The sequence below is a fragment of the Panulirus ornatus genome, chromosome 9 (genome assembly GCF_036320965.1).
Source record: "Panulirus ornatus isolate Po-2019 chromosome 9, ASM3632096v1, whole genome shotgun sequence".
NCBI classification, from domain to species: Eukaryota; Metazoa; Arthropoda; class Malacostraca; order Decapoda; family Palinuridae; genus Panulirus; species Panulirus ornatus.
This window is the reverse complement of record NC_092232.1, coordinates 32,990,423-33,014,734: the sequence shown is the minus strand read 5'-3', so window position 1 is coordinate 33,014,734 and position 24,312 is coordinate 32,990,423. Positions and strand designations below refer to the sequence as shown.

The 24,312-nt window shown below is 40.6% G+C and overlaps 1 protein-coding gene across 2 annotated transcripts in view; it reads left to right on the top strand.

Annotated features, from left to right (window-relative positions):
- Positions 1 to 24,312, top strand: part of Ptp69D (Protein tyrosine phosphatase 69D) — a 669,136-nt gene that overhangs the window by 400,788 nt on the left and 244,036 nt on the right. For both annotated transcript variants that reach the window (XM_071664992.1, XM_071664991.1), the window contains exons 20-21: positions 4,230 to 4,379; positions 18,707 to 18,877. In XM_071664992.1, coding sequence (XP_071521093.1) covers positions 4,230 to 4,379; positions 18,707 to 18,877 — 321 coding nt within the window. The remainder of the gene's footprint in view (positions 1 to 4,229; positions 4,380 to 18,706; positions 18,878 to 24,312) is intronic.

Genomic DNA, 24,312 nt, shown 5'->3' with positions numbered 1-24,312 from the left:
AGGGGGCCACGTGAGGATATTCCCTCAAAAGCCCAGTCCTCTGTTCTTAACGCTACCTCGCTAACACAGGAAATGGCGAATAGCATAAAAAAAAAAGGTTTATATGAGTGGCTAGGCCATTCTTTGTCTTTTTCCTGGCACTACCATGCTGACGCGGGAAACAGTGATTATGTATAATGACTGAATAATGATTAAAAAGCAACGGGCTGACATGAATGACTTTTCATAGAGTAAATATTACTCAAGTGAAAAATTGCATGTTTTAGGGGAAGGTGGTATTGTGTGACACTTCTTAAATTTCTATGAGAGAGTAGGCTCCATCTTGGAAAGAAGGGAAGTCTGGGTGGATTGTTTGTATCTGGACTACCAGAAAGCATTCAATACTTTACTGCATGGATAACTGATGAGAAGCTGGAATACTAGGCAGGAATATGGGGTAAATTCCTTCAGTGGTTAGATTATCTCAGTTGAAGGGAGGAAAGGACACATATCAAAGGAGCCTTTACCAAGTGGTTTGAGTGACCAGTGGAGTGCCATAGGGTTCTTTTCTGGGACCTTTACTCTTCCTGATTTATGTGAATGATTTACCTGAATGTTTGAAGATAATGCAAAAGTGATGAGGGAAGTGAAAGGTGGGGAGAATTGCATCAGCTTGCAAGAGAACCTAAATGGACTGTGAAGTTGTCCTTGTATATGGATGATGGGACATAATGAATGAATGGTCCAGTATGATTATTATATAGTATGAAAAAAAGCCTCAGAGTTCTGTGTGTTTGAAGGACTTGGGACTTCACATTGCCCCCCCCCCCCCCCCCCCCCCCCCCCCCCCGTGCTTTCTCTCTCTCTCTCTCTCTCTCTCTCTCTCTCTCTCTCTCTCTCTCTCTCTTCTCTTCTCTCTCTTCTCTCTCTCTCTTCTGTCTCTCTCTTCTCTCTCTCTCTGGGAAAATATCTGTTGTGATATGAAGTCATAAGCCAGGCAAAGATCCAGAGCTATCACAGAGCTACAGACCAATATCTCTTACCTTCTGTATTTGCAAGCTCTTTTAAAGAATGGTAAATGATCGACTAGTCTGGTTCTTGGAATCTTAGAACCTTTTACCAAACAGGCACTTCAGATTCCGGAAAAATTGAAGCTCTTTAGATCCACAGTTAATGCTCTCGAGGGAATTTCAGAATGCCTTTGCTAAACAAAATCAAACCATTGGAATTTTTTTGACCTAGAGAAGGCATACAACACCTCATGGAGAGGTATATGAAGTATTTGGCATTCTGGAACATTGGAGGTCATGTATATGCATATATAAAGGGTTTTTTATTATTCTCAATACCATACCTACAAGTGTTACTCTGTTTGCAGTAGATATAAATAATCTTTTAGACCATATTTCCCCTGAGGTCCAAAGCTTACTCCTATTGGATGACCATGCAATTTACTGCATCCACTGCAGTAAAGGCTGGGAGGAAGGTCCAAGCAACAATAAATACAGTTACTGAGCTCAAAAAACGAAGGCCATTAGATTCACCAGAAGTAGAAAACAAGGAGACCCCAACCTTGCTTCTGAAAGAGAGCATTCTTCCATATGAGAATGAAGTGAAGTTTTTTGGTATAATTTTGGACAAGAAACTGACATGTAGTTCTCATATTAATTATTTAAGCTATAGCATTAAGCAATCTCTTAATATTTTGAAAGTGGTGTCTCATCTTGATTGGGGCACTGATCGTGCAACCTTGCTGAGATTATATACATCATTGTGCCTCAGCAAACTAGACTATGCATGCCAAGTGTATGACTCCGCATCAAAAACAAATCTTCAGAAGTTAGATGTTGTACATAACATGGGTCTTCATAACTTGAGGCATATAGTACCTCCCCTGTTGACAGCATTTATGTAGATTCAGGTGTGCTGCTCCTTTCCATCCGCAGGAAGGGCTGGGTTTGCAGTATATTAGTAAAGACCCTAACCTCAAAGAGTAACCCAAATTATAAATGCATGAAAAATCCAACAGACTACTCGCCCAACAAACCTCTTGCCACCAAAACCTCTGGAAGCACGATTAGATAGGCATCAGCACATCCCCAATTGCAGTATTAAGACCATCAAAGTATCCCCCTTAGTGTAGACCACCAGTTGGAATATATCCATGCAAAGGAGGAAGAAACTCAAGAAATTCTCAGATCATCAAAGCTGAATTTCTGGAACACTCGGCCCACCACCATGAGCAACACTCCATATATACTGATGGATCCAAGTCCTCAGATGGCATAGGTTCTGCTACTGTGATTGATGATAGTGTAGTAAAAAGAAATTTACCATCTACTTACTCTTTGCTCTATCTTCAGAGCTGAAGTTAATGCAGTACCTTACTGCTGTGGAAAATGTTTAGTATCAGGATCTAAGGGACAAAATTTCATTATATCTTTCGTTCCATATAACCAAATTTGCCCAAAATAGCCCCTAAGTACTTAAATTCTGTCACCTTTTCTAGTCATTCTCCCTTTTATCTATTACACACATCAGTAAACTTGCTTCTTTCACTTTATAGAGATGTAGAGATAGAGTGTGGTGAAGTATGGTGGCTATTGATGAGCCTGTTTACAGATGATACTGTTTTGATTGCTGAGAGTGGAGTTGCTGAAAGTTGGAAGTGTATTTCTGAGATGTGTGTAGGCTTAGATGAATGAAGGTAAATGTGAATAAAAGTAAAGTAATGGTGTTTGAAAGGAGACATAGTGAAAGAGTGAAAGTATAGATTTTGCAAAGCCTGATAGAGTGAGTAAAGAAATTTTTCTAAGATGCTATAGATAAGGGGGAGAAAGACTGGAAGAGCTGAGAGAATTTGAGTATTTGGGAGATATATTTTTTTTTTTTCTTTTTTTTTTTTTCTCTCCAAAAGAAGGAACAGAGTAGGGGGCCAGGTGAGGATATTCCCTCAGAGGCCCAGTCCTCTGTTCTTAACGCTACCTTGCTAATGCGGGAAATGGCGAATAGTTTGAAAGAAAGAAAATTTCTTGAATTTGGTGTTATTGAGGGAGAGAGTAGCACAGGGTTGAAGAATCATTGAATTCCTAAATAGAATAATGATAGGTAAGTATGGATGGGAAGGAAGAATTAAGGAACAGCTTAGTCCTCCCGACCCTAACCTATGCAGCTGAAATATAGACATGTGATGAGTCACAGAGGTCAAGAATCCAAGCTGTGGAATCGAGTTATTTGAGCGGAGCATGCAGCATGACTAGATGAAATGAAGGTGATGAAGGGGTGTATGAGAGATTTGGTATGGCAGGGTATGCAAAGAGAATGAATTTTGGTGTGCTAAAGTGGATGAAACATTATACTTTTAGGTGGTTTGGATATGTGGAGAGAATGAAAGACAAAGAGTTTACTAGGAGAGTGTATGATGGTATCATTAAGTTGGTGCAGCAGAAGAGCATTTATGACATGGGGAGATAGAGTGAAAGAGTACTGTAGGGAGAGAAATTGGGAAAGAATGAGTTTAATGGTGTGAGCAAGGGAAGAACAGGAATAAAAGGAGACACTTTTGCTTTGGTCACCCACTTGATGGGAGCTCCCAGAAGGAATGGGTATCAGAGATATAGACAGAAAGATAGTTCTCTCTGATGCTCAAGAAGGAAAGTGTTTTTCATCCTTCAAAATGTACATCATATAATGTATGCATTTATTGTCATATATATACTTTTGTTTTAGGTAAGAGGGAGTTGAATAAGGGTTATTTTGGTGGTAAGTGCGAATGCTTTTGGTGATAATACAAGTCTTCGTGTATGATGAAGTAGTGTTCTAATTTTTTAATGTGTTTTATACATTCATTGTATTCATGTTGCATTTTGCATACTTTGTTATTAACTGTATTTCAGTTTAAGTAATACACCCATTGGCTTATTTATTAAGTGAAATAGCTGAAATTTTTTAGAGTTTTTGGTCTGTCATGTCACTTAATATTTTCCATTCCCAGGTGAAAAAAATTCACTCCAACTCATAGTTCACAGTATTTGCCCATCTTCAGTTTTCCGGTGCATTTTGTACTCAGTCATTAATTTAGATTTTTTTAAGAATGTTTTTTGTCAGCAAGGTGGTTTATTTAATCCAGGTATAATCATCATATATTTTGTTTCTTTAACATTTATGAATTAAACTTCTCTTTCAGTCACTCTTTTTGGTAACTATTTTTATGTAATGAATGTACATTAACATAAGATTTTGTCTTGCAGAAACAATATGTATTTATCCACCGTGCACTCATGGAATATGCTCAGTTTGGGAACACTGAACTGACCGTATGTCAGCTCAAGGAGTCATACAGCAACCACACTCACCATGATAGTTTGGATGACTCTTCACCATTGGAGAAAGAATTTGAGGTAACCAAATTGCAGAATGTGTAGCTTGAAGTTGGAATGATTTAAGGGAATGAACAGTATGGCCTCAGGAGTGGTTGAGGTTGGATGGATCAGGTGTTTGTTTTGGAATGATTTAAGGGAATGAACAGTATGGCCTCAGGAGTGGTTGAGGTTGGATGGATCAGGTGTTTGTTTTGAACTTGTCTAAGAAATGCTTAGAGAAAGAAAAATATTTGTATGTGACATTTATGGACCTGGGGAGAGCATCTTATACGTTTGAGATGCTTTGTGTGAGGTGTTACAAACATATGGTTTGGTAAGAAAGCTACCAGAAGCAGTGAGGAGTTTGTATAAAGAGAGGAAAGCATTTATGCAAGTAGGAAGAGAGGAGGAGGATTCAGTGGAGGGTCTTGAAGAGTGGGGCAGGTCTGTAGTCTGGGGTTGGCGGACCTGGGAGGTGAGTCAGTTGCTGTTTGCTGATGACACAGCTCTTGGGGGAGAATTTTGTGAAAAAATGCAGAGCTGGTGTCTGAGTTTGGGAGTGTGTGTAAAGAGATAGGTGAGAGTTGTTAAGAATGAAAATACTGTAATTACATTTAGTAGAAGAGAGAGACAGGTCAGTTACAGTGTAAGTTTGAATGGAGAGAACTCCCAGGATGTAAGTATTTTCAATACCTAAAAGTGGACATGGAAGTGGATAGAACCTTAGTAACTGAATCAAGCTACAAGTGGCATCCTAACCCTGTCTCCTCCTTGTATATCAAGTGACTGTTACATTTCTTTCTTGTATCTCCCCTAATGATATGATCATTACACGAAAGTGCACTTGGGAACTTGTCCTATTTCATTTCCCTGTGGATTAGAAAGAATACTTCCCATGTGTTCCCTGCGTGTCATAAAAGGTGACTAAAAGGGAAGGGAGCAGGGGGCTGGAAATCCTCCCCTCCAGCTTTTACTTTCCCAAAAGAAGGAACACAGAAGGGGGCCAAATGAGGATTCCCCCTTAGGCTTAGTCCTCTGTTCTTAACGCTACCTTGCTGATGCGGGAAATGATGAAAATGTATGAAAAAAATGAAAGAATGAGGTAAGGGGAGTGGGGAAGGAATGGGATGTATATAGGGAAGCAATGATGGCTTGTGCAAAAGATGCATGTGCCATGAGAAAAGTGGGAGGTGGGCAGATTAGGAAGGGTAGTGAATGGTAGGATGAGGAAGTAAGATTGTTAGTGAAAGAGAGAGAGAGGCGTTTGGACGATTTGTGCTGGGAAGTAGTGCAAATGACTGGGAGATGTATAAAAGAAAGCGGCAGGAGGTCAAGAAAAAGGTGCAAGAGGTGAAAAAGAGAGCAAATGAGAGTTAGGGTGAGAGAGTATCATTAATTTTAGGGAGGATAAAAAGATGCTTTGGAAAAAGGTAAATAAAGTGCGTAAGACAAGAGACAAATGGGAACATTGGTGAAGGGGGCAGATGGGGAGGTAGTAACAAGAAGTGATGAAGTAAGAAGGAGATGGAGTGAATATTTTGAAGGTTTATTGAATGTGTTTGATGATAAGAGTGGCAGATACAGGGTGTTTTGGTCAGGGTGGTGTGCAAAGTGAGAGGGTCAGGGAGAATGATTTAGGAAACACAGAAGAGGTAGTGAAAGCTTTGCGGAAGATGAAAGGCGGGTTTGGATGGTATTGCAGTGGAATTTATTGAAAAAGGGGGTGACTGTCTTGTTCACTGGTTGGTAAGGATATTCAGTGTATGTATGGCTCATGGTGGAGTTCCTGAGGATTGGTGGAATGCATGCATAGTGTCATCATACAGAGGCAAAAGGGATAAAGGTGAGTGTTCACATTACAGAGGTATAAGTTTGTTGAGCATTCCTGGGAAATTATATGGGAGGGTATTGATTGAGAGGGTGAAGACATGTACATAGCATCAGATTGGGGAAGAGCAGTGTGGTTTCAGAAGTGGTAGAGGATGTGTGGATCAGGTGTTTGCTTTGAGGAGTGTGTGAGAAATACTTAGAAAAACAGATGGATTTGTATGTAGTTTTTATGGATCTGGGTAAGGCTTATGATAGGGTTGATGGAGATGCTTTGTGGAAGGTTTTAAGAGTATATGATATGGGAGGTAAGTTACTAAAAGCAGTGAAAAGTTTTTATTGAGGATGTATGGCATGTGTACGAGTAGGAAGAGAGGAAAGTGATTGGTTCCCAGTGAATGTCGGTTTGTGGCAGGGGTGTGTGATGTCTCCATGGTTGTTGAATTTTTTTTATAGATGGGGTGATTGAGGAGGTGAATGCAAGAGTTTTGGAGAGAGGGGCGAGTATGCAGTCTGTTGTGAATGAGAGGGCTTGGGAAGTGAGTCATTTGTCATTTGCTGATGATACAGTGCTGGTGGCTGGTGGTTGAGAATCTGCAGAAGTTGGTGACTGAGTATGGTGAAGTGTGTGAAAGAAGAAAGTTGATAGTGAATATGAATAAGAGCAAGGTTATTAGGTTTAGTAGGGTGGATGGACAAGTCAATTGAGAGGTAAGTTTGAATGAAGAAAACTGGAGGAAGTGAAGTGTTTTAGCTATCTGGGAGTGGATTTGGCAGCGGATGGAACCATGGAAGCAGAATTGAGTCACAGGGTGGGGGAGGGGGCAGAGGTTTTGGGAGGGTTGAAGAGAATGTGTGAAAGGGGAGAACATTATCTCATAGAGCAAAAATGGGTATGGTTAAAGGAATAGTGGTTCCAACAATGTTATATGGTTGTGAGGAATGGGCGAGTGATAGGGTTGTGGGAGGAGGGTGGATGTGTTGGAAATGAGATGTATGAGGACAATATGTGTGTGAGGTGTTACAAACATATGGTTTGGTAAGAAAGCTACCAGAAGCAGTGAGGAGTTTGTATAAAGAGAGGAAAGCATTTATGCAAGTAGGAAGAGAGGAAAGTGATTGGTTCCCAGTGAATGTCGGTTTGTGGCAGGGGTGTGTGATGTCCCCATGGCTGTTTAATTTGTTTTATACATTCATTGTATTCATGTTGCATTTTGCATACTTTGTTATTACTGTATTTCAGTTTAAGTAATACACCCATTGGCTTATTTATTAAGTGAAATAGCTGAAATTTTTAGAGTTTTTGGTCTGTCATGTCACTTAATATTTTCCATTCCCAGGTGAAAAAAATTCACTCCAACTCATAGGTCACAGTATTGCCCATCTTCAGTTTTCCGGTGCATTTTGTACTCAGTCATTAATTTAGATTTTTTTAAGAATGTTTTTTGTCAGCAAGGTGGTTTATTTAATCCAGGTATAATCATCATATATTTTGTTTCTTTAACATTTATGAATTAAACTTCTCTTTCAGTCACTCTTTTTGGTAACTATTTTTATGTAATGAATGTACATTAACATAAGATTTTGTCTTGCAGAAACAATATGTATTTATCCACCGTGCACTCATGGAATATGCTCAGTTTGGGAACACTGAACTGACCGTATGTCAGCTCAAGGAGTCATACAGCAACCACACTCACCATGATAGTTTGGATGACTCTTCACATTGGAGAAAGAATTTGAGGTAACCAAATTGCAGAATGTGTAGCTTGAAGTTGGAATGATTTAAGGGAATGAACAGTTTGGCCTCAGGAGTGGTTGAGGTTGGATGGATCAGGTGTTTGCTTTGAGGAGTGTGTGAGAAATACTTAGAAAAACAGATGGATTTGTATGTAGTTTTTATGGATCTGGGTAAGGCTTATGATAGGGTTGATGGAGATGCTTTGTGGAAGGTTTTAAGAGTATATGATACGGAGGTAAGTTACTAAAAGCAGTGAAAAGTTTTTATTGAGGATGTAAGGTATGTGCACGAGCAGGAAGAGAGGAAAGTGATTGGTTCCCAGTGAATGTCGGTTTGTGGCAGGGGTGTGTGATGTCCCCATGGCTGTTTAATTTGTTTATGGATGAGGTTGTTAGGGAGGTGAATGCAAGAGTTTTGGAAATAGGGGCAAGTATAACAGTCTGTTGTGGATGAGAGGGCTTGGGAAGTGAGTCATTTGTCATTTGCTGATGATACAGTGCTGGTGCTGGTGGTTGAGAATCTGCAGAAGTTGGTGACTGAGTATGGTGAAGTGTGTGAAAGAAGAAAGCTGAAAGTAAATGTGAATAAGAGCGAGGTTATTAGGTTCAGTAGGATTGTGGGACAAGTCAATTGGGAGGTAAGTTTGAATGGAGAAAAAATGGAGAAAGTTAAGTGTTTTAGATATCTGGGAGTGGATTTGGCAGCGGATGGAACCATGGAAGCAGAATTGAGTCACAGGGTGGGGGAGGGGGCAGAGGTTTTGGGAGGGTTGAAGAATGTGAAAAGGGGAGAACATTATCTCATAGAGCAAAAATGGGTATGGTTAAAGGAATAGTGGTTCCAACAATGTTATATGGTTGTGAGGAATGGGCGAGTGATAGGGTTGTGGGAGGAGGGTGGATGTGTTGGAAATGAGATGTATGAGGACAATATGTGTGTGAGGTGTTACAAACATATGGTTTGGTAAGAAAGCTACCAGAAGCAGTGAGGAGTTTGTATAAAGAGAGGAAAGCATTTATGCAAGTAGGAAGAGAGGAAAAGTGAGTGGTTCATAGTGAGTGTCAGTTTGTGGCAGGGGTGTGTGATGTCCCCATGGCTGTTTAATTTGTTTATGGATGAGGTTGTTAGGGAGGTGAATGCAAGAGTTTTGGAAATAGGGGCAAGTATACAGTCTGTTGTGGATGAGAGGGCTTGGGAAGTGAGTCATTTGTCATTTGCTGATGATACAGTGCTGGTGCTGGTGGTTGAGAATCTGCAGAAGTTGGTGACTGAGTATGGTGAAGTGTGTGAAAGAAGAAAGCTGAAAGTAAATGTGAATAAGAGCGAGGTTATTAGGTTCAGTAGGATTGTGGGACAAGTCAATTGGGAGGTAAGTTTGAATGGAGAAAAAATGGAGAAAGTTAAGTGTTTTAGATATCTGGGAGTGGATTTGGCAGCGGATGGAACCATGAAGCAAATTGAGTCACAGGGTGGGGGAGGGGGCAGAGGTTTTGGGAGGGTTGAAGAATGTGTGGAAAGGGGAGAACATTATCTCATAGAGCAAAAATGGGTATGGTTAAAGGAATAGTGGTTCCAACAATGTTATATGGTTGTGAGGAATGGGCGAGTGATAGGGTTGTGGGAGGAGGGTGGATGTGTTGGAAATGAGATGTATGAGGACAATATGTGTGTGAGGTGTTACAAACATATGGTTTGGTAAGAAAGCTACCAGAAGCAGTGAGGAGTTTGTATAAAGAGAGGAAAGCATTTATGCAAGTAGGAAGAGAGGAAAGTGATTGGTTCCCAGTGAATGTCGGTTTGTGGCAGGGGTGTGTGATGTCCCCATGGCTGTTTAATTTGTTTTATACATTCATTGTATTCATGTTGCATTTTGCATACTTTGTTATTACTGTATTTCAGTTTAAGTAATACACCCATTGGCTTATTTATTAAGTGAAATAGCTGAAATTTTTAGAGTTTTTGGTCTGTCATGTCACTTAATATTTTCCATTCCCAGGTGAAAAAAATTCACTCCAACTCATAGGTCACAGTATTGCCCATCTTCAGTTTTCCGGTGCATTTTGTACTCAGTCATTAATTTAGATTTTTTTAAGAATGTTTTTTGTCAGCAAGGTGGTTTATTTAATCCAGGTATAATCATCATATATTTTGTTTCTTTAACATTTATGAATTAAACTTCTCTTTCAGTCACTCTTTTTGGTAACTATTTTTATGTAATGAATGTACATTAACATAAGATTTTGTCTTGCAGAAACAATATGTATTTATCCACCGTGCACTCATGGAATATGCTCAGTTTGGGAACACTGAACTGACCGTATGTCAGCTCAAGGAGTCATACAGCAACCACACTCACCATGATAGTTTGGATGACTCTTCACATTGGAGAAAGAATTTGAGGTAACCAAATTGCAGAATGTGTAGCTTGAAGTTGGAATGATTTAAGGGAATGAACAGTTTGGCCTCAGGAGTGGTTGAGGTTGGATGGATCAGGTGTTTGCTTTGAGGAGTGTGTGAGAAATACTTAGAAAAACAGATGGATTTGTATGTAGTTTTTATGGATCTGGGTAAGGCTTATGATAGGGTTGATGGAGATGCTTTGTGGAAGGTTTTAAGAGTATATGATATGGGAGGGTAAGTTTACTAAACGCAGTGAAAAGTTTTTATTGAGGATGTAAGGTATGTGCACGAGCAGGAAGAGAGGAAAGTGAGTGGTTCATAGTGAGTGTCAGTTTGTGGCAGGGGTGTGTGATGTCCCCATGGCTGTTTAATTTGTTTATGGATGAGGTTGTTAGGGAGGTGAATGCAAGAGTTTTGGAAATAGGGGCAAGTATACAGTCTGTTGTGGATGAGAGGGCTTGGGAAGTGAGTCAGTTGTTGTTCGCTGATGATGCAGCGCTGGTGGCTGATTCGGATGAGAAACTGCAGAAGCTGGTGACTGAGTTTGGTAAAGTGTGTGAAAGAAGAAAGCTGAAAGTAAATGTGAATAAGAGCGAGGTTATTAGGTTCAGTAGGATTGTGGGACAAGTCAATTGGGAGGTAAGTTTGAATGGAGAAAAAATGGAGAAAGTTAAGTGTTTTAGATATCTGGGAGTGGATTTGGCAGCGGATGGAACCATGGAAGCAGAATTGAGTCACAGGGTGGGGGAGGGGGCAGAGGTTTTGGGAGGGTTGAAGAATGTGTGAAAGGGGAGAACATTATCTCATAGAGCAAAAATGGGTATGGTTAAAGGAATAGTGGTTCCAACAATGTTATATGGTTGTGAGGAATGGGCGAGTGATAGGGTTGTGCGGAGGAGGGTGGATGTGTTGGAAATGAGATGTATGAGGACAATATGTGGTGTGAGGTGGTTTGAAGGATTAAGTAATGAAAGGTCAAGAGAGATGTGTGGTAATAAAAAGAATGTAGTTGAGAGAGCAGAAGAGGGTGTATTGAAATGGTTTGGTCTCATGGAGAGAATGAGTGAGGAACGATTGACAAAGAGGATATATATGTCAGAGATGGAGGGAATGAGGAGAAGTGAGAGACCAAATTGGAAGTGGAAGAATGGAGTGAAAAAGATTTTGAGCGATTGGGGCCTGAACATACAGGAGGGTGAAAGCGTGCAAGAAATAGAGTGAATTGGAACAATGTGGTATACCGGGGTCGACTTGCTGTCAGTGGATTGAACCAGGGCATGTGAAGCGTCTGGGGTAAACCATGGAAAGTTTTGTGGGGCCTGGATGTGGAAAGGGAGCTGTGGTTTTGGTGCATTACACATGACAGCTAGAGACTGAGTGTGAATGCATGTGGCCTTTGTCTTTTCTTAATGCTATCTTGTGGGGGGAGGGGGTGTCATTTCATGTGTGGTGGGGTGGTGGCGGGAATGGATGAAGGCAGCATGTATGAATATGTACATATGTATATGTCTCTGTGTGTATATGTATGTATTCGTTGAGATGTATATCTATCCATATGTGCATGTACAGCGTTTATGTATGTACACGTGTATGTGGGTGGGTTGGGCCATTCTTTCATCTGTTTCCTTGCAGTATCTCGCTAATGCGGGAGACAGCATCAAAGTATAATAATGATGAAAAAAAATATATACATTTATTTTTTCATACTTAATCGTCATTTTCCGCATTATCAAGGTATTGACAAGAACAGATGAAATGCCTCATCCATTTGCATCTTTTCTCCAGCTGTGATGTGCAATTCACTAAGCAACAGCTCCCTATCCACAACCAGGCTTCACAAACCTTTCCATTTTTCACCTGGGATGCTTCACATGCTCTGGTTCAGTCCATTGACATCACATTGATCCCTGTATGTTCACCTTGTTCCAGTTCACTCTAACCCATGGATTCCTTTCACCCTTCTACATGTTCAGGTCCTGATCTTTCAAAATCTTTTTCACTTCATCCTTCCATATCCAATTTAGTCTCCCCATTCTTCTTGTTCCCCACACTTCTGACTCATATTTCCTTACTAATTCTCTCCATATGTACAAACCATTTCAGCACACTTAATTCTGCTCTCTCAACCACACTCTCTTTATTACCACACAACTTTCTTACCCTTTCATTACTTACTTGATCAAATCACCTCTCATCACATGTCCTCAGACATTTCAGTTTCAACACATCCACCATCTTCTACACAAAATTATCTTTAGCCCATGTCTCACATCCATATGATGATGCCGGGACTATTATTCCTTCAAATATAATAATTTTTGCCCTCCCAGATAATGTTCTCTCTTTCCACACATTCTTCACTGTTTCCAGAACCTTTGCCCCCTCCCCCACTCTATGACTCGTTCCTGCTTCCATGATTCCATTCGCTGCCCTGTCCTCTCCAAGGTATAATGGACATTTCCCTTCCTTCAATTTTTCTTCATTCAAACTCGCTTCCCAACTAACCTAACCTGCCCTTAACCCTGTTACACCTAATAACCTTGCTTTTATTCACATTCACTCTCAACTTTCTCTGTTCACACTTTCTTCCAAACTTTATCTCCAACTTGAATCTGCCATGATTGCTGTATCATCAGCAAACAACAGCTTGCTCACTTATCAGGCTTTCTCATCCCTTAAAGACTGCATACTCAACTCTCTCTCCAAGAGTCTTACATTTACCTCCCTTTACTCCCCATACATAAACAAATTGAACATTCATGGGGACATCACACACCCTGCTGCAGACCAACCTTCACTGGGAACTATTCTTTTTCTTCTCTTCCCACTTGTGCACAAGCCGTACACCCTTGATAAGAACTTGTTACTACTTCTAGAAATTTTGTTTGCCACACTGTATTCTCTTGAGACCTTCCACAAAACCTCTCTGTCAACCATATCATATTCTTTCCTTGATTCATAAACACCACAAACAGATCCATGTGGTTTTTCTAATTGTTTATTTCACACATTATATTAAAGTAAACATGTGATCCACTCATCCTCTACCCAACCTAAAACCACACTGCTCTTTCCCAATCTGACCCTCTTTATATGCCTTCACCCTCCCATACAGCTGAACCAGTTATACTCAACAAACTCATACCTCTATGATTTGAACTTTTACCTTTAGCTCTGTTGCCTTTCAATGGCACTATACATGCATTTTGTTAATTCTCAGGCACCTTACCATGATCCATTTATTCATTGAAAATCTCTACCAACCAATTGACCACACAGTCACCCGCTTTCTCAATAAATTCAACAGCAGTACCATCTACACCATCCACCTTGCCTCATTTCATCTTATGCAAGGTGTTCACCACACCTCTCTTCACCAAACCACCTGCCATTACTCTCTCACTTCGCCTACCACTCCATCCCAAACATCCTATGTTTGCCACTCATCAAACATTTCAGAGTCCTTCAAAATACTCACTCCATCTCCTTATTTTATCACCACCTGTAATCATTTTCCTTTTTGCCTCCTTCATTGATGTTCCCATTTATTGTTTTATCTCTCCCAGATTACTTTCCTTCCAAAACATCATATTCTTTGTAAAGTTTACTGATATTCACATACCCCAACTCTCATTTTCCCTCTTTTTCAACTCCTGCACCTTTCTCTTGACATTCTGCCACTTTCCCTTTTACGTCTCCCAATTATTTGTACTCCATCCAAACTTGTCTCTTTTCTCTTTCATCAGCAACTTTTCTTCTTCATCCCACCACTCACTACCCTTTCTAATCAGCCCATCTCCCAGCTTTTGCCTGCCATGTACATCTGTTGCAAATGCCATCACTGCTTCCCTAAATACCTCCCATCCCTCCCCTACTCCCCTTACTTCATATTCTCACACATTTTGCCTTTCTACTTTCTACTCTCAATTTCTCCTGGTATTTCTTCACACAAGTCTCCTTTCCAGCTCATGTACTCTCACCAATCTCTTTTCCCCAACATTGTTTCCTCTTTTTTGAAAACTACGAATCTTCACCCTTGCCTTCAGAAGATAGTGAGTGATCAGATATCCCACCAGCTACCCCTCTCTGTGCATTTGCACCCAAAGATCTCTTTTACACTCCTGTCAGTTGATATATATATTGTAATATTGCCCATTGACCGTCTTTCCTACTCACATATGTATGCTTGTGTATATCCATCTTTTTAAACAGGTATTCCCAATCACCAAACCTTTTTCAGCACACAACTTCACGATCTCCTCACCATTTCCATTCATGATACTGAATACCCCATGTGCCTTAATTATACCCTCACCTGCAACATTACTTACCTTTGCATTTAAATCACTGATCACTGGTACCTAGTCTCTTACATCAAAACTGCTAACAGTCTCTCAGTTGCTCCAAGAACACTTGTCTCTCATGATCTTTATTCTCATGGCTAGATGCATAGGCACTGAGAATTAACCATATCTCTCCATCCATTTTCATTTGTACCCACATCAATCTAGAATTTACTTACTTGCACTCTCTCACTTTCCCACAACTCCTACTTCAGGAGTTTTTCTTTTTCCTTATTTCTCGTCCTCTCAGCAACCCCTGACTTTACTCATAAGACATTTCCAGATCATTGTCTGCCTTTTTTACCTTGAGCTTTGTTTTACTCAGAGCCAGAACATTTGAGTTTCTTTCTTAGAATATACTACAGGTTGAACCTCTTAAATCTGGCAACCTTGGGACCTGGCCATTGCTGGACCTCAGAAAATGCCAGAAAGCGGAAAATGACCCCTAAAGGAACTATCTACATAAACATATTCCCAACCCTAGTCTTGTCAGCTCATTCCACATGCATATTGTTGTGTCATCAAAGGTAAAACAAGGCTTAGAATAGGAAATAATACAACTGTTAAATCCTTCAAACAAGATTTTTATTGTTACATCAGTTTATATCAGAAGTCTCCCTAAATGGAGACTCCTCAATATCATAGGCAAGGGTTTTTTCTGACATATGACGCCAGTACAGGGCTGATTTGTTAGCATTATACACTTGTTCTGGGGCTAAGTTTTCCGCTGCTGCTAACTGCAAATTCATTCACAAACTTTTTCACAGCTTTTTGACGAGTAGTTGATGTAACAAGCGACCATAGGTTGGTAGTTGGATTTTGTCAATTCTTGTTACTGTTGTTTTATTCTTTTCGTCAAGACAGCCAGCATTTGCTGCATCAGTCCCAGCCAGGCAGCCAGCTCATACACCCTTTCTTGCTCAGTACATATTGCTGTTGGTTGTTTGATAGATAATTTAGAGTTTTTATTGATTCTTTTAATGATAGAGTTTTCATCAATTGTTTTGATATGACCTTACACTACAAGCTTCCATATCAGCACCATGCTTTCCTCTGTACACACTCTGTGCTAAAATTCCATGTCTCCACTTAAACTTGTGAACCATCTGTGCAAATATTAAGTCATAGTCTAGCTTTAGTTCTTTATTAAAAACTTTGGCCTGCTCAGTAAGCATCTCCCCAGAAATGCTTACACGTTCTTTGTGTCAAAGCTTAAACCCAAGTGCACTGTCAAATTCAGTACTCCTGGCACCTTTCAAAGGTTTCCAGAACTTTAAACTTTTCTGGCTTTCATTTTCAGCAAATAACTGAATAAAAGAAATTGATAGGACTGTAGATTAACTCAGCTTCAGTGTAAACAAATTTTGGCTCCTTAGCACTGCTAACAGCACCATCTTGGTGGCAGATCCTCAAACTAATAGTGGCATTTCAAAACTTGTAGGACCATGGGAGTTGCTGGATCACAGAGTGCTGGATTAGAGAAGTACACCCTGTACCTACCTCTCCTCTTTTCTCATCCTGGTTACATCCACACACATTTTGACACCCCAGTCTAAGCTTCTGAGGAGGAGGAGCACTCTTTTTCCTGGCTCCTACTGTTCTTTCTTTTAGGAATTGAAGTGCAAGAAAGGGTTGGTTTCCAGTCATTTCAGCACACCTGCTTCAGCTTTCTTAACAATACTCTTTTTACTTCTGTACCTTTCTCTTAACCTATCATTTCTTATTCAGTCAACCCTCCTCACACCACGTATTTATCTCAAACATTTAATTTTGTTGAGTATTCCTGGTAAATTATATGGGAGGGTATTGATTGAGAGGGTGAAGGCATGTACAGAGCATCAGATTGAGGAAGAGCAGTGTGGTTTCAGAAGTGGTAGAGGATGTGTGGATCAGGTGTTTGCTTTGAAGAATGTATGTGAGAAATACTTAGAAAAGCAAATGGATTTGTATGTAGCATTTATGGATCTGGAGAAGGCATATGATAGAGTTGATAGAGATGCTCTGTGGAATGTATTAAGAATATATGGTGTGGGAGGCAAGTTGTTAGAAGCAGTGAAAAGTTTTTATCGAGGATGTAAGGCATGTGTACGTGTAGGAAGAGAGGAAAGTGATTGGTTCTCAGTGAATGTAGGTTTGCGGCAGGGGTGTGTGATGTCTCCATGGTTGTTTAATTTGTTTATGGATGGGGTTGTTAGGGAGGTAAATGCAAGAGTTTTGGAAAGTATGAAGTCTGTTGGGGATGAGAGAGCTTGGGAAGTGAGTCAGTTGTTGTTCGCTGATGATAGAGCGCTGGTGGCTGATTCATGTGAGAAACTGCAGAAGCTGGTGACTGAGTTTGGTAAAGTGTGTGGAAGAAGAAAGTTAAGAGTAAATGTGAATAAGAGCAAGGTTATTAGGTACAGTAGGGTTGAGGGTCAAGTCAATTGGGAGGTGAGTTTGAATGGAGAAAAACTGGAGGAAGTGAAGTGTTTTAGATATCTGGGAGTGGATCTGGCAGCGGATGGAACCATGGAAGCGGAAGTGGATCATTGGGTGGGGGAGGGGGCGAAAATTCTGGGAGCCTTGAAGAATGTGTGGAAGTTGAGAACATTATCTCGGAAAGCAAAAATGGGTATGTTTGAAGGAATAGTGGTTCCAACAATGTTGTATGGTTGCGAGGCGTGGGCTATGGATAGAGTTGTGCGCAGGAGGATGGATGTGCTGGAAATGAGATGTTTGAGGACAATGTGTGGTGTGAGGTGGTTTGATCGAGTGAGTAACGTAAGGGTAAGAGAGATGTGTGGAAATAAAAAGAGCGTGGTTGAGAGAGCAGAAGAGGGTGTTTTGAAGTGGTTTGGGCACATGGAGAGAATGAGTGAGGAAAGATTGACCAAGAGGATATATGTGTCGGAGGTGGAGGGAACGAGGAGAAGAGGGAGACCAAATTGGAGGTGGAAAGATGGAGTGAAAAAGATTTTGTGTGATGGGGGCCTGAACATGCAGGAGGGTGAAAGGAGGGCAAGGAATAGAGTGAATTGGAGCGATGTGGTATACCAGGGTTGACGTGCTGTCAGTGGATTGAATCAAGGCATGTGAAGCGTCTGGGGTAAACCATGGAAAGCTGTGTAGGTATGTATATTTGCGTGTGTGGACGTATGTATATACATGTGTATGGGGGGGGGGGTTGGGCCATTTCTTTCGTCTGTTTCCTTGCGCTACCTCGCAAACGCGGGAGACAGCGACAAAGTATAATAAAAAAAAAAAAAAAAAAAAAAATTAATTTCCCATGCATCCACCCTTTTCCACATATTTTCATGTAGAACCTATGACTTGCATCCAAACAACATTGTCAAAAATACTGTACCAGCAAGCATACCCTCTTTTCATTTACAGACATTGACTTTTCTTTCCACGACCTCAGTATGCCAGTTTATATATTTTACCATATCTTGATCCTTTTTTGGGGCTATTGAATCTTCTGTGTTGCAATTTTTATAGGAGAAAGGGAATAATGGCCTTGTTTCATGTGAGAAGGTTCCCTGAAAAGGGTGAATGTCTATCGTAAGATGAGATTTACACACAGACCATCATATCTTATGCCCGTGCTTCACCTCCGTATGTTTCCTTTTTTTTTCTTCTTTTTGTTTTTTTTTTACATATAATCTCAACTTTGTCCTTTCACATACACTCATAGACTTTGTCAACAGCTTCTAGAATTTCTCTTTGAAGTTTGCCACCTAAGTCTGTAAACAGCACCTGATTCACATCCCATACCCCTTCACTCCCTGCATACCATAACCTATCCGTTGCTCTAAGACCCTTGCATGTACCTCCCTCATCACCTGATTTAGCAAGAAAATTGATAATACATATCCTTTTTACAAACCCATAATTCTTTTTTTTGTGACAAAATTTCTGACAAATAGAAAAGCTTGCATTGTTAGCCACAGTAGGCAGATATGATTGCTGAACTAGATGTCTGGGTTATTAATTTGATTTCATATCTTTTGTGTATTCAGAATGCTAAGAGAATATATGTATATGGGGTAACTAATATAAATATTCCTTCCTTGCAGCGTTTAGGTAAAGTAGTTGAGGACAGAAAATCCTTTGCTATTGCCACAAGTGAAGAGAACAAGCCTAAAAATCGCTATGACTTTGTATTACCTTATGACTCCAATCGTGTCATTTTAGCACCCCTCTCCACTAGACCATCTTCTACATATATTAATGCCTCGTTTGTTACTGTAAGTACTGCTGGTTTTAATATCTACAAAATTTTGTGTTAGTTTTACTCAGGTTTATTAAGATTCTTGTATTGCTAGTCTGCATTCCCATCCAGGTTCATAATTATTTAGTAAATACAGTTTTTTTCATTTAGGTATGAGGTTACATTCCAAGGAGTCTATTAGAATGGCTCATAATGAATTGTTTTAGTTCTGTATGGAAGAATATGTTATATTCCAGTCCAGCCAAAATTTGAGTAAAATATACCCCAAAACACTTATGTGAAGGGGCTGTTCACAGTTATTTGCATTTTCATAAGCATGCAAAGAGTACACTTCGTGACTTTCTCTCCCCAGAAGTGTTCAGAGGTGTTGATAGTTTTAAAATTGTATTGAAAACATAGAAGATATAACAGTAGATGTTTGCATTCAAGGGTATCACTTGACTCCACCTGCTCAAGTTACACTGCGGGTGAAGAAGTATCATTTGTGAGGCTTAATCATCATCTGAGGAAACATAGTACATTTCAGAAGAACTCATCCTTCCTATCTCTTCCCTCTAGCTTAGTGCAGCCTTAGGGCTGTGGCAGCCCCTGGAATTTTTTAGAGGGGTCCTGGGGCTTTATAATGATAAAATGCACTTAGATTCACGAGAAGAAAATTGCTATTGCCTGCCATTGTTGATCATTGAACAAGTATCATTTGTATGGAAGTTGTTGGAGTAGCTACTTTTAACAAATATGGTAGGAAGGTATGAATCTATATTTATCTGTACTTTTAGAACATACCCATTCCATCATAGCACATGATATATATGCTTGTGAGACTGTTGATAATTGTTTTAAGATTTACAAATAGAAGCCAGATAATACATTTGAAACTCTGAAGGACAATGTGTTGTGGATATACATATGCTGTGTGGCATAAAGAGGTATGTCATCGTACACAGATGTAAGTGTGTGTGAATGAGAGGTAAGGAAAAGTTATGTGAATATTATCTGCAGTTAATTCATATTTTTTGTTTTATGTTAACTGTCACAGAGTAAGAAATATTATAGGTATTACAAAAACATATAACATGCTAAGTAAGTGAAGATGGTCACAACACAGACTCCATGTAGACAGCTGAATGGCCCCTAATCTCCAGCATCATTGGGTGCTTAGAATTTTAAGGTTTCAGCCTCTCTTGTCGATGAGAGGGAAGGCTGTGGCAGCAGTAGTACTGACCCCTCCCACGTCATTTCCCTCTCTGTTAGATTTCCTCTTTTTCTCTTCATTATACCAACATTAGTGTTCTCTCTAGGAACCTCTCCTCCATTGAACATCATCTGTTTAGTACCTCTCCTAATACTTACTTTTCTCTGAGACACAGCTGTCTAATTTAGTGCTCTCTAGTCCCTTTTTCATATTATTATTCTTATACTTTGTCGTTGTCTCCCTCATTAGCGAGGTAGCGCAAGGAAACAATTGAGAGAGTGGCCCAATTCACCCACATAAACATGTATATACATACACATCCACACACGCACATATACATACCTGTAGATCTCAACATAGACATATATATACACACACAGACATCTACATGTATACACATGTACATAATTCATACTTTTTCTTTTTTTTTTCTTTCAAACTATTCGCCATTTCCCGCATTAGCGAGGTAGCGTTAAGAACAGAGGACTGGGCCTTGAGGGAATACCCTCACCTGGCCCAATTCTCTGTTCCTTCTTTTGGAAAACTAAAAAAAAAAACGAGAGGGGAGGATTTCCAGCCCCCCGCTCCCTCCCCTTTTAGTCGCCTTCTACGACACGCAGGGAATACGTGGGAAGTATTCTTTCTCCCCTATCCCCAGGGATTTATATTCATACTGTCTGTCCTTATTCATTTCTGTTGCCACCCTACCACACATGAAAATGACAACTCCCCCCACATGTGCGCGAGGTAGCATTAGGAAAAGACAGCAAAGGCCACATTCTTTCACACTCAGTCTCTAGCTGTCATGTATAATGCACCGAAACCACAGCTCCCTTTCCACATCCAGGCCCCACAAATCTTTCCATTGTTTACTCAAGACGCATCACATTCCCTGGTTCAATCCATTGACAGCACATCGACCCCGGTATACCACATCGTTCCAATTCACTCTGTTCCTTGCGCATCTTTCACCCTCCTGCATGTTCAGGCCCCTATCACTCAAAATCTTTTTCACTCCATCTTTCCACCTCCAATTATGTCTCCCACTTCTCCTGGTTCCCTCCACCTCTGACACATATATCCTCTTTGTCAGTCTTTCCTCACTCATTCTCTCCATGTGGCCAAACCATTTCAAAACACCCTCTTCTGCTCTCTCAACCACACTTTTTTGTTACCACACATCTCTCTCAACCTTTCATTACTTACTTGATCAAACCACCTCACACCACATTTTGTCCTCAAACATCTCATTTCTAGCACCTCCACCCTCCTCCTCACAACTCTATCTATGGTCCTGCCTCTCAACCATATAACATTGTTGGAACCACTATTCCTTCAAACATACCCATTTTTGCTTTCAAAGATAATGTTCTCGACTTCCACACATTTTTCAATGCTCCCAGAACTTTCGCCCCCTCCCCCACCCTATGATTCGCTTCCACTTCCATGGTTCCATCCGCTGCCAAATCCACTCCCAGATATCTAAAACATTTCACTTCCTCCAGTTTTTCTCCATTCAAACTTACCTCCCAATTGACTTGGCCCTCAACCCTACTGTACCTAATACCCTTGCTCTTATTCACATTTACTCTCAGCTTTCTTCTTTCACACATTTTATTCAAACTCATTCAATCAAACAACCATGGAGACATCACACACCCCTGCCGCAAACCAATATTCACTGAGAACCAGTAACTTTCCTCTCTTCCAACACGTACACATGCCTTACGTCCTGGATGAAAACTTTTCACTGCTTCTAACAACTTGCCTCCCACACCATATATTCTTAACACCTTCCACTGAGCATCTCTATCAACTCTGTCATATGCCTTCTCCAGATCCATAAATGCTGCATACAAATCCATTTGCTTTTCTAAGTATTTCTCACATACATTCTTCAAAGCAAACACCTGATCCACACATCCTCTACCACTTCTGAATCCACACTGCTCTTCTCCAATCACATGCTCTGTACATGCCTTCACCCTCTCAATCAATACCCTCCCATATAATTTCTCAGGAATACTCAACAAGCTTTTTTTTTTTTCTATTTTTTTTTGTCTCCCGCGTTTGTGAGGTAGTGCAAGGAAACAGACGAAAGAAATGGCCCAACCCACCCCCATACACATGTATGTACAAACGTCCACACATGCAAATATACATACCTACACAACTTTCCATGGTTTACCCCAGACGCTTCACATGCCTTGATTCAATCCACTGACAGCACGTCAACCCCGGTATACCACATTGCTCCAATTCACTCTATTCCTTGCCCTCCATTCACCCTCCTGCATGTTCAGGCCCCGATCACACAAAATCTTTTTCACTCCATCTTTCCACCTCCAATTTGGTCTCCCTCTTCTCCTCGTTCCCTCCACCTCCGACACATATATCCTCTTGGTCAATCTTTCCTCACTCATTCTCTCCATGTGACCAAACCATTTCAAAACACCCTCTTCTGCTCTCTCAACCACGCTCTTTTTATTTCCACACATCTCTCTTACCCTTACGTTACTTACTCGATCAAACCACCTCACACCACACATTGTCCTCAAACATCTCATTTCCAGCACATCCATCCTCCTGCGCACAACTATATCCATAGTCCACGCCTTGCAACCATACAACATTGTTGGAACCACTATTCCTTCAAACATACCCATTTTTGCTTTCCGAGATAATGTTCTCGACTTCCACACATTCTTCAAGGCTCCCAGAATTTTCGCCCCCTCCCCCACCCTATGATCCACTTCCACTTTCATGTTTCCATCCGCTGCCAGATCCACTCCCAGATATCTAAAACACTTCACTTCCTCCAGTTTTTCTCCATTCAAACTCACCTCCCAATTGACTTGACCCTCAACCCTACTGTACCTAATAACCTTGCTCTTATTCACATTTACTCTTAACTTTCTTCTTTCACACACTTTACCAAACTCAGTCACCAGCTTCTGCAGTTTCTCACATGAATCAGCCACCAGCGCTGTATCATCGGCGAACAACAACTGACTCACTTCCCAAGCTCTCTCATCCCCAACAGACTTCATCCTTGCCCCTCTTTCCAAAACTCTTGCATTCACCTCCCTAACAACCCCATCCATAAACAAATTAAACAACCATGGAGACATCACACACCCCTGCCGCAGACCTACATTCACTGAGAACCAATCACTTTCCTCTCTTCCTACACGTACACATGCATTACATCCTCGATAAAAACTTTTCACTGCTTCTAACAACTTGCCTCCCACACCATATATTCTTAATACCTTCCACAGAGCATCTCTATCAACTCTATCATATGCCTTCTCCAGATCCATAAATGCTACATACAAATCCATTTGCTTTTCTAAGTATTTCTCACATACATTCTTCAAAGCAAACACCTGATCCACACATCCTCTACCACTTCTGAAACCACACTGCTCTTCCCCAATCTGATGCTCTGTACATGCCTTCACCCTCTCAATCAATACCCTCCCATACAATTTGCCAGGAATACTCAACAAACTTATACCTCTGTAATTTGAGCACTCACTCTTATCCCCTTTGCCTTTGTACAATGGCACTATGCACGCATTCCGCCAATCCTCAGGCACCTCACCATGAGTCATACATACATTAAATAACCTTACCAACCAGTCAATAATACAGTCATCCCCTTTTTTAATAAATTCCACTGCAATACCATCCAAACCTGCTGCCTTGCCGGCTTTCATCTTCCGCAAAGCTTTTACTACCTCTTCTCTGTTTACCAAATCATTTTCCCTAACCCTCTCACTTTGCACACCACCTTGACCAAAACACCCTATATCTGCCACTCTATCATCAAACACATTCAACAAACCTTCAAAATACTCGCTCCATCTCCTTCTCATATCACCACTACTTGTTATCACCTCCCCATTTGCGCCCTTCACTGAAGTGCCCATTTGCTCCCTTGTCTTACGCACTTTATTTACCTCCTTCCAGAACATCTTTTTATTCTCCCTAAAATTTAATGATACTCTCTCTCTCAACAAACTTATACCTCTGTAATTTAAGCACTCACTTTTATCCCCTTTGCCTTTGTAGAGTGGCACTATGAAAGCATTCCGCCAATCTTCAGGCACCTCACCATGAGTCATATATACATTAAATAACCTTACCAACCAGTCAACAATACAGTCACCCCCTTTTTTAATAAATTCCACTGCAATACCATCCAAACCCACTGCCTTGCCGGCTTTTGTCTTCCGCAAAGCTTTTACTACCTC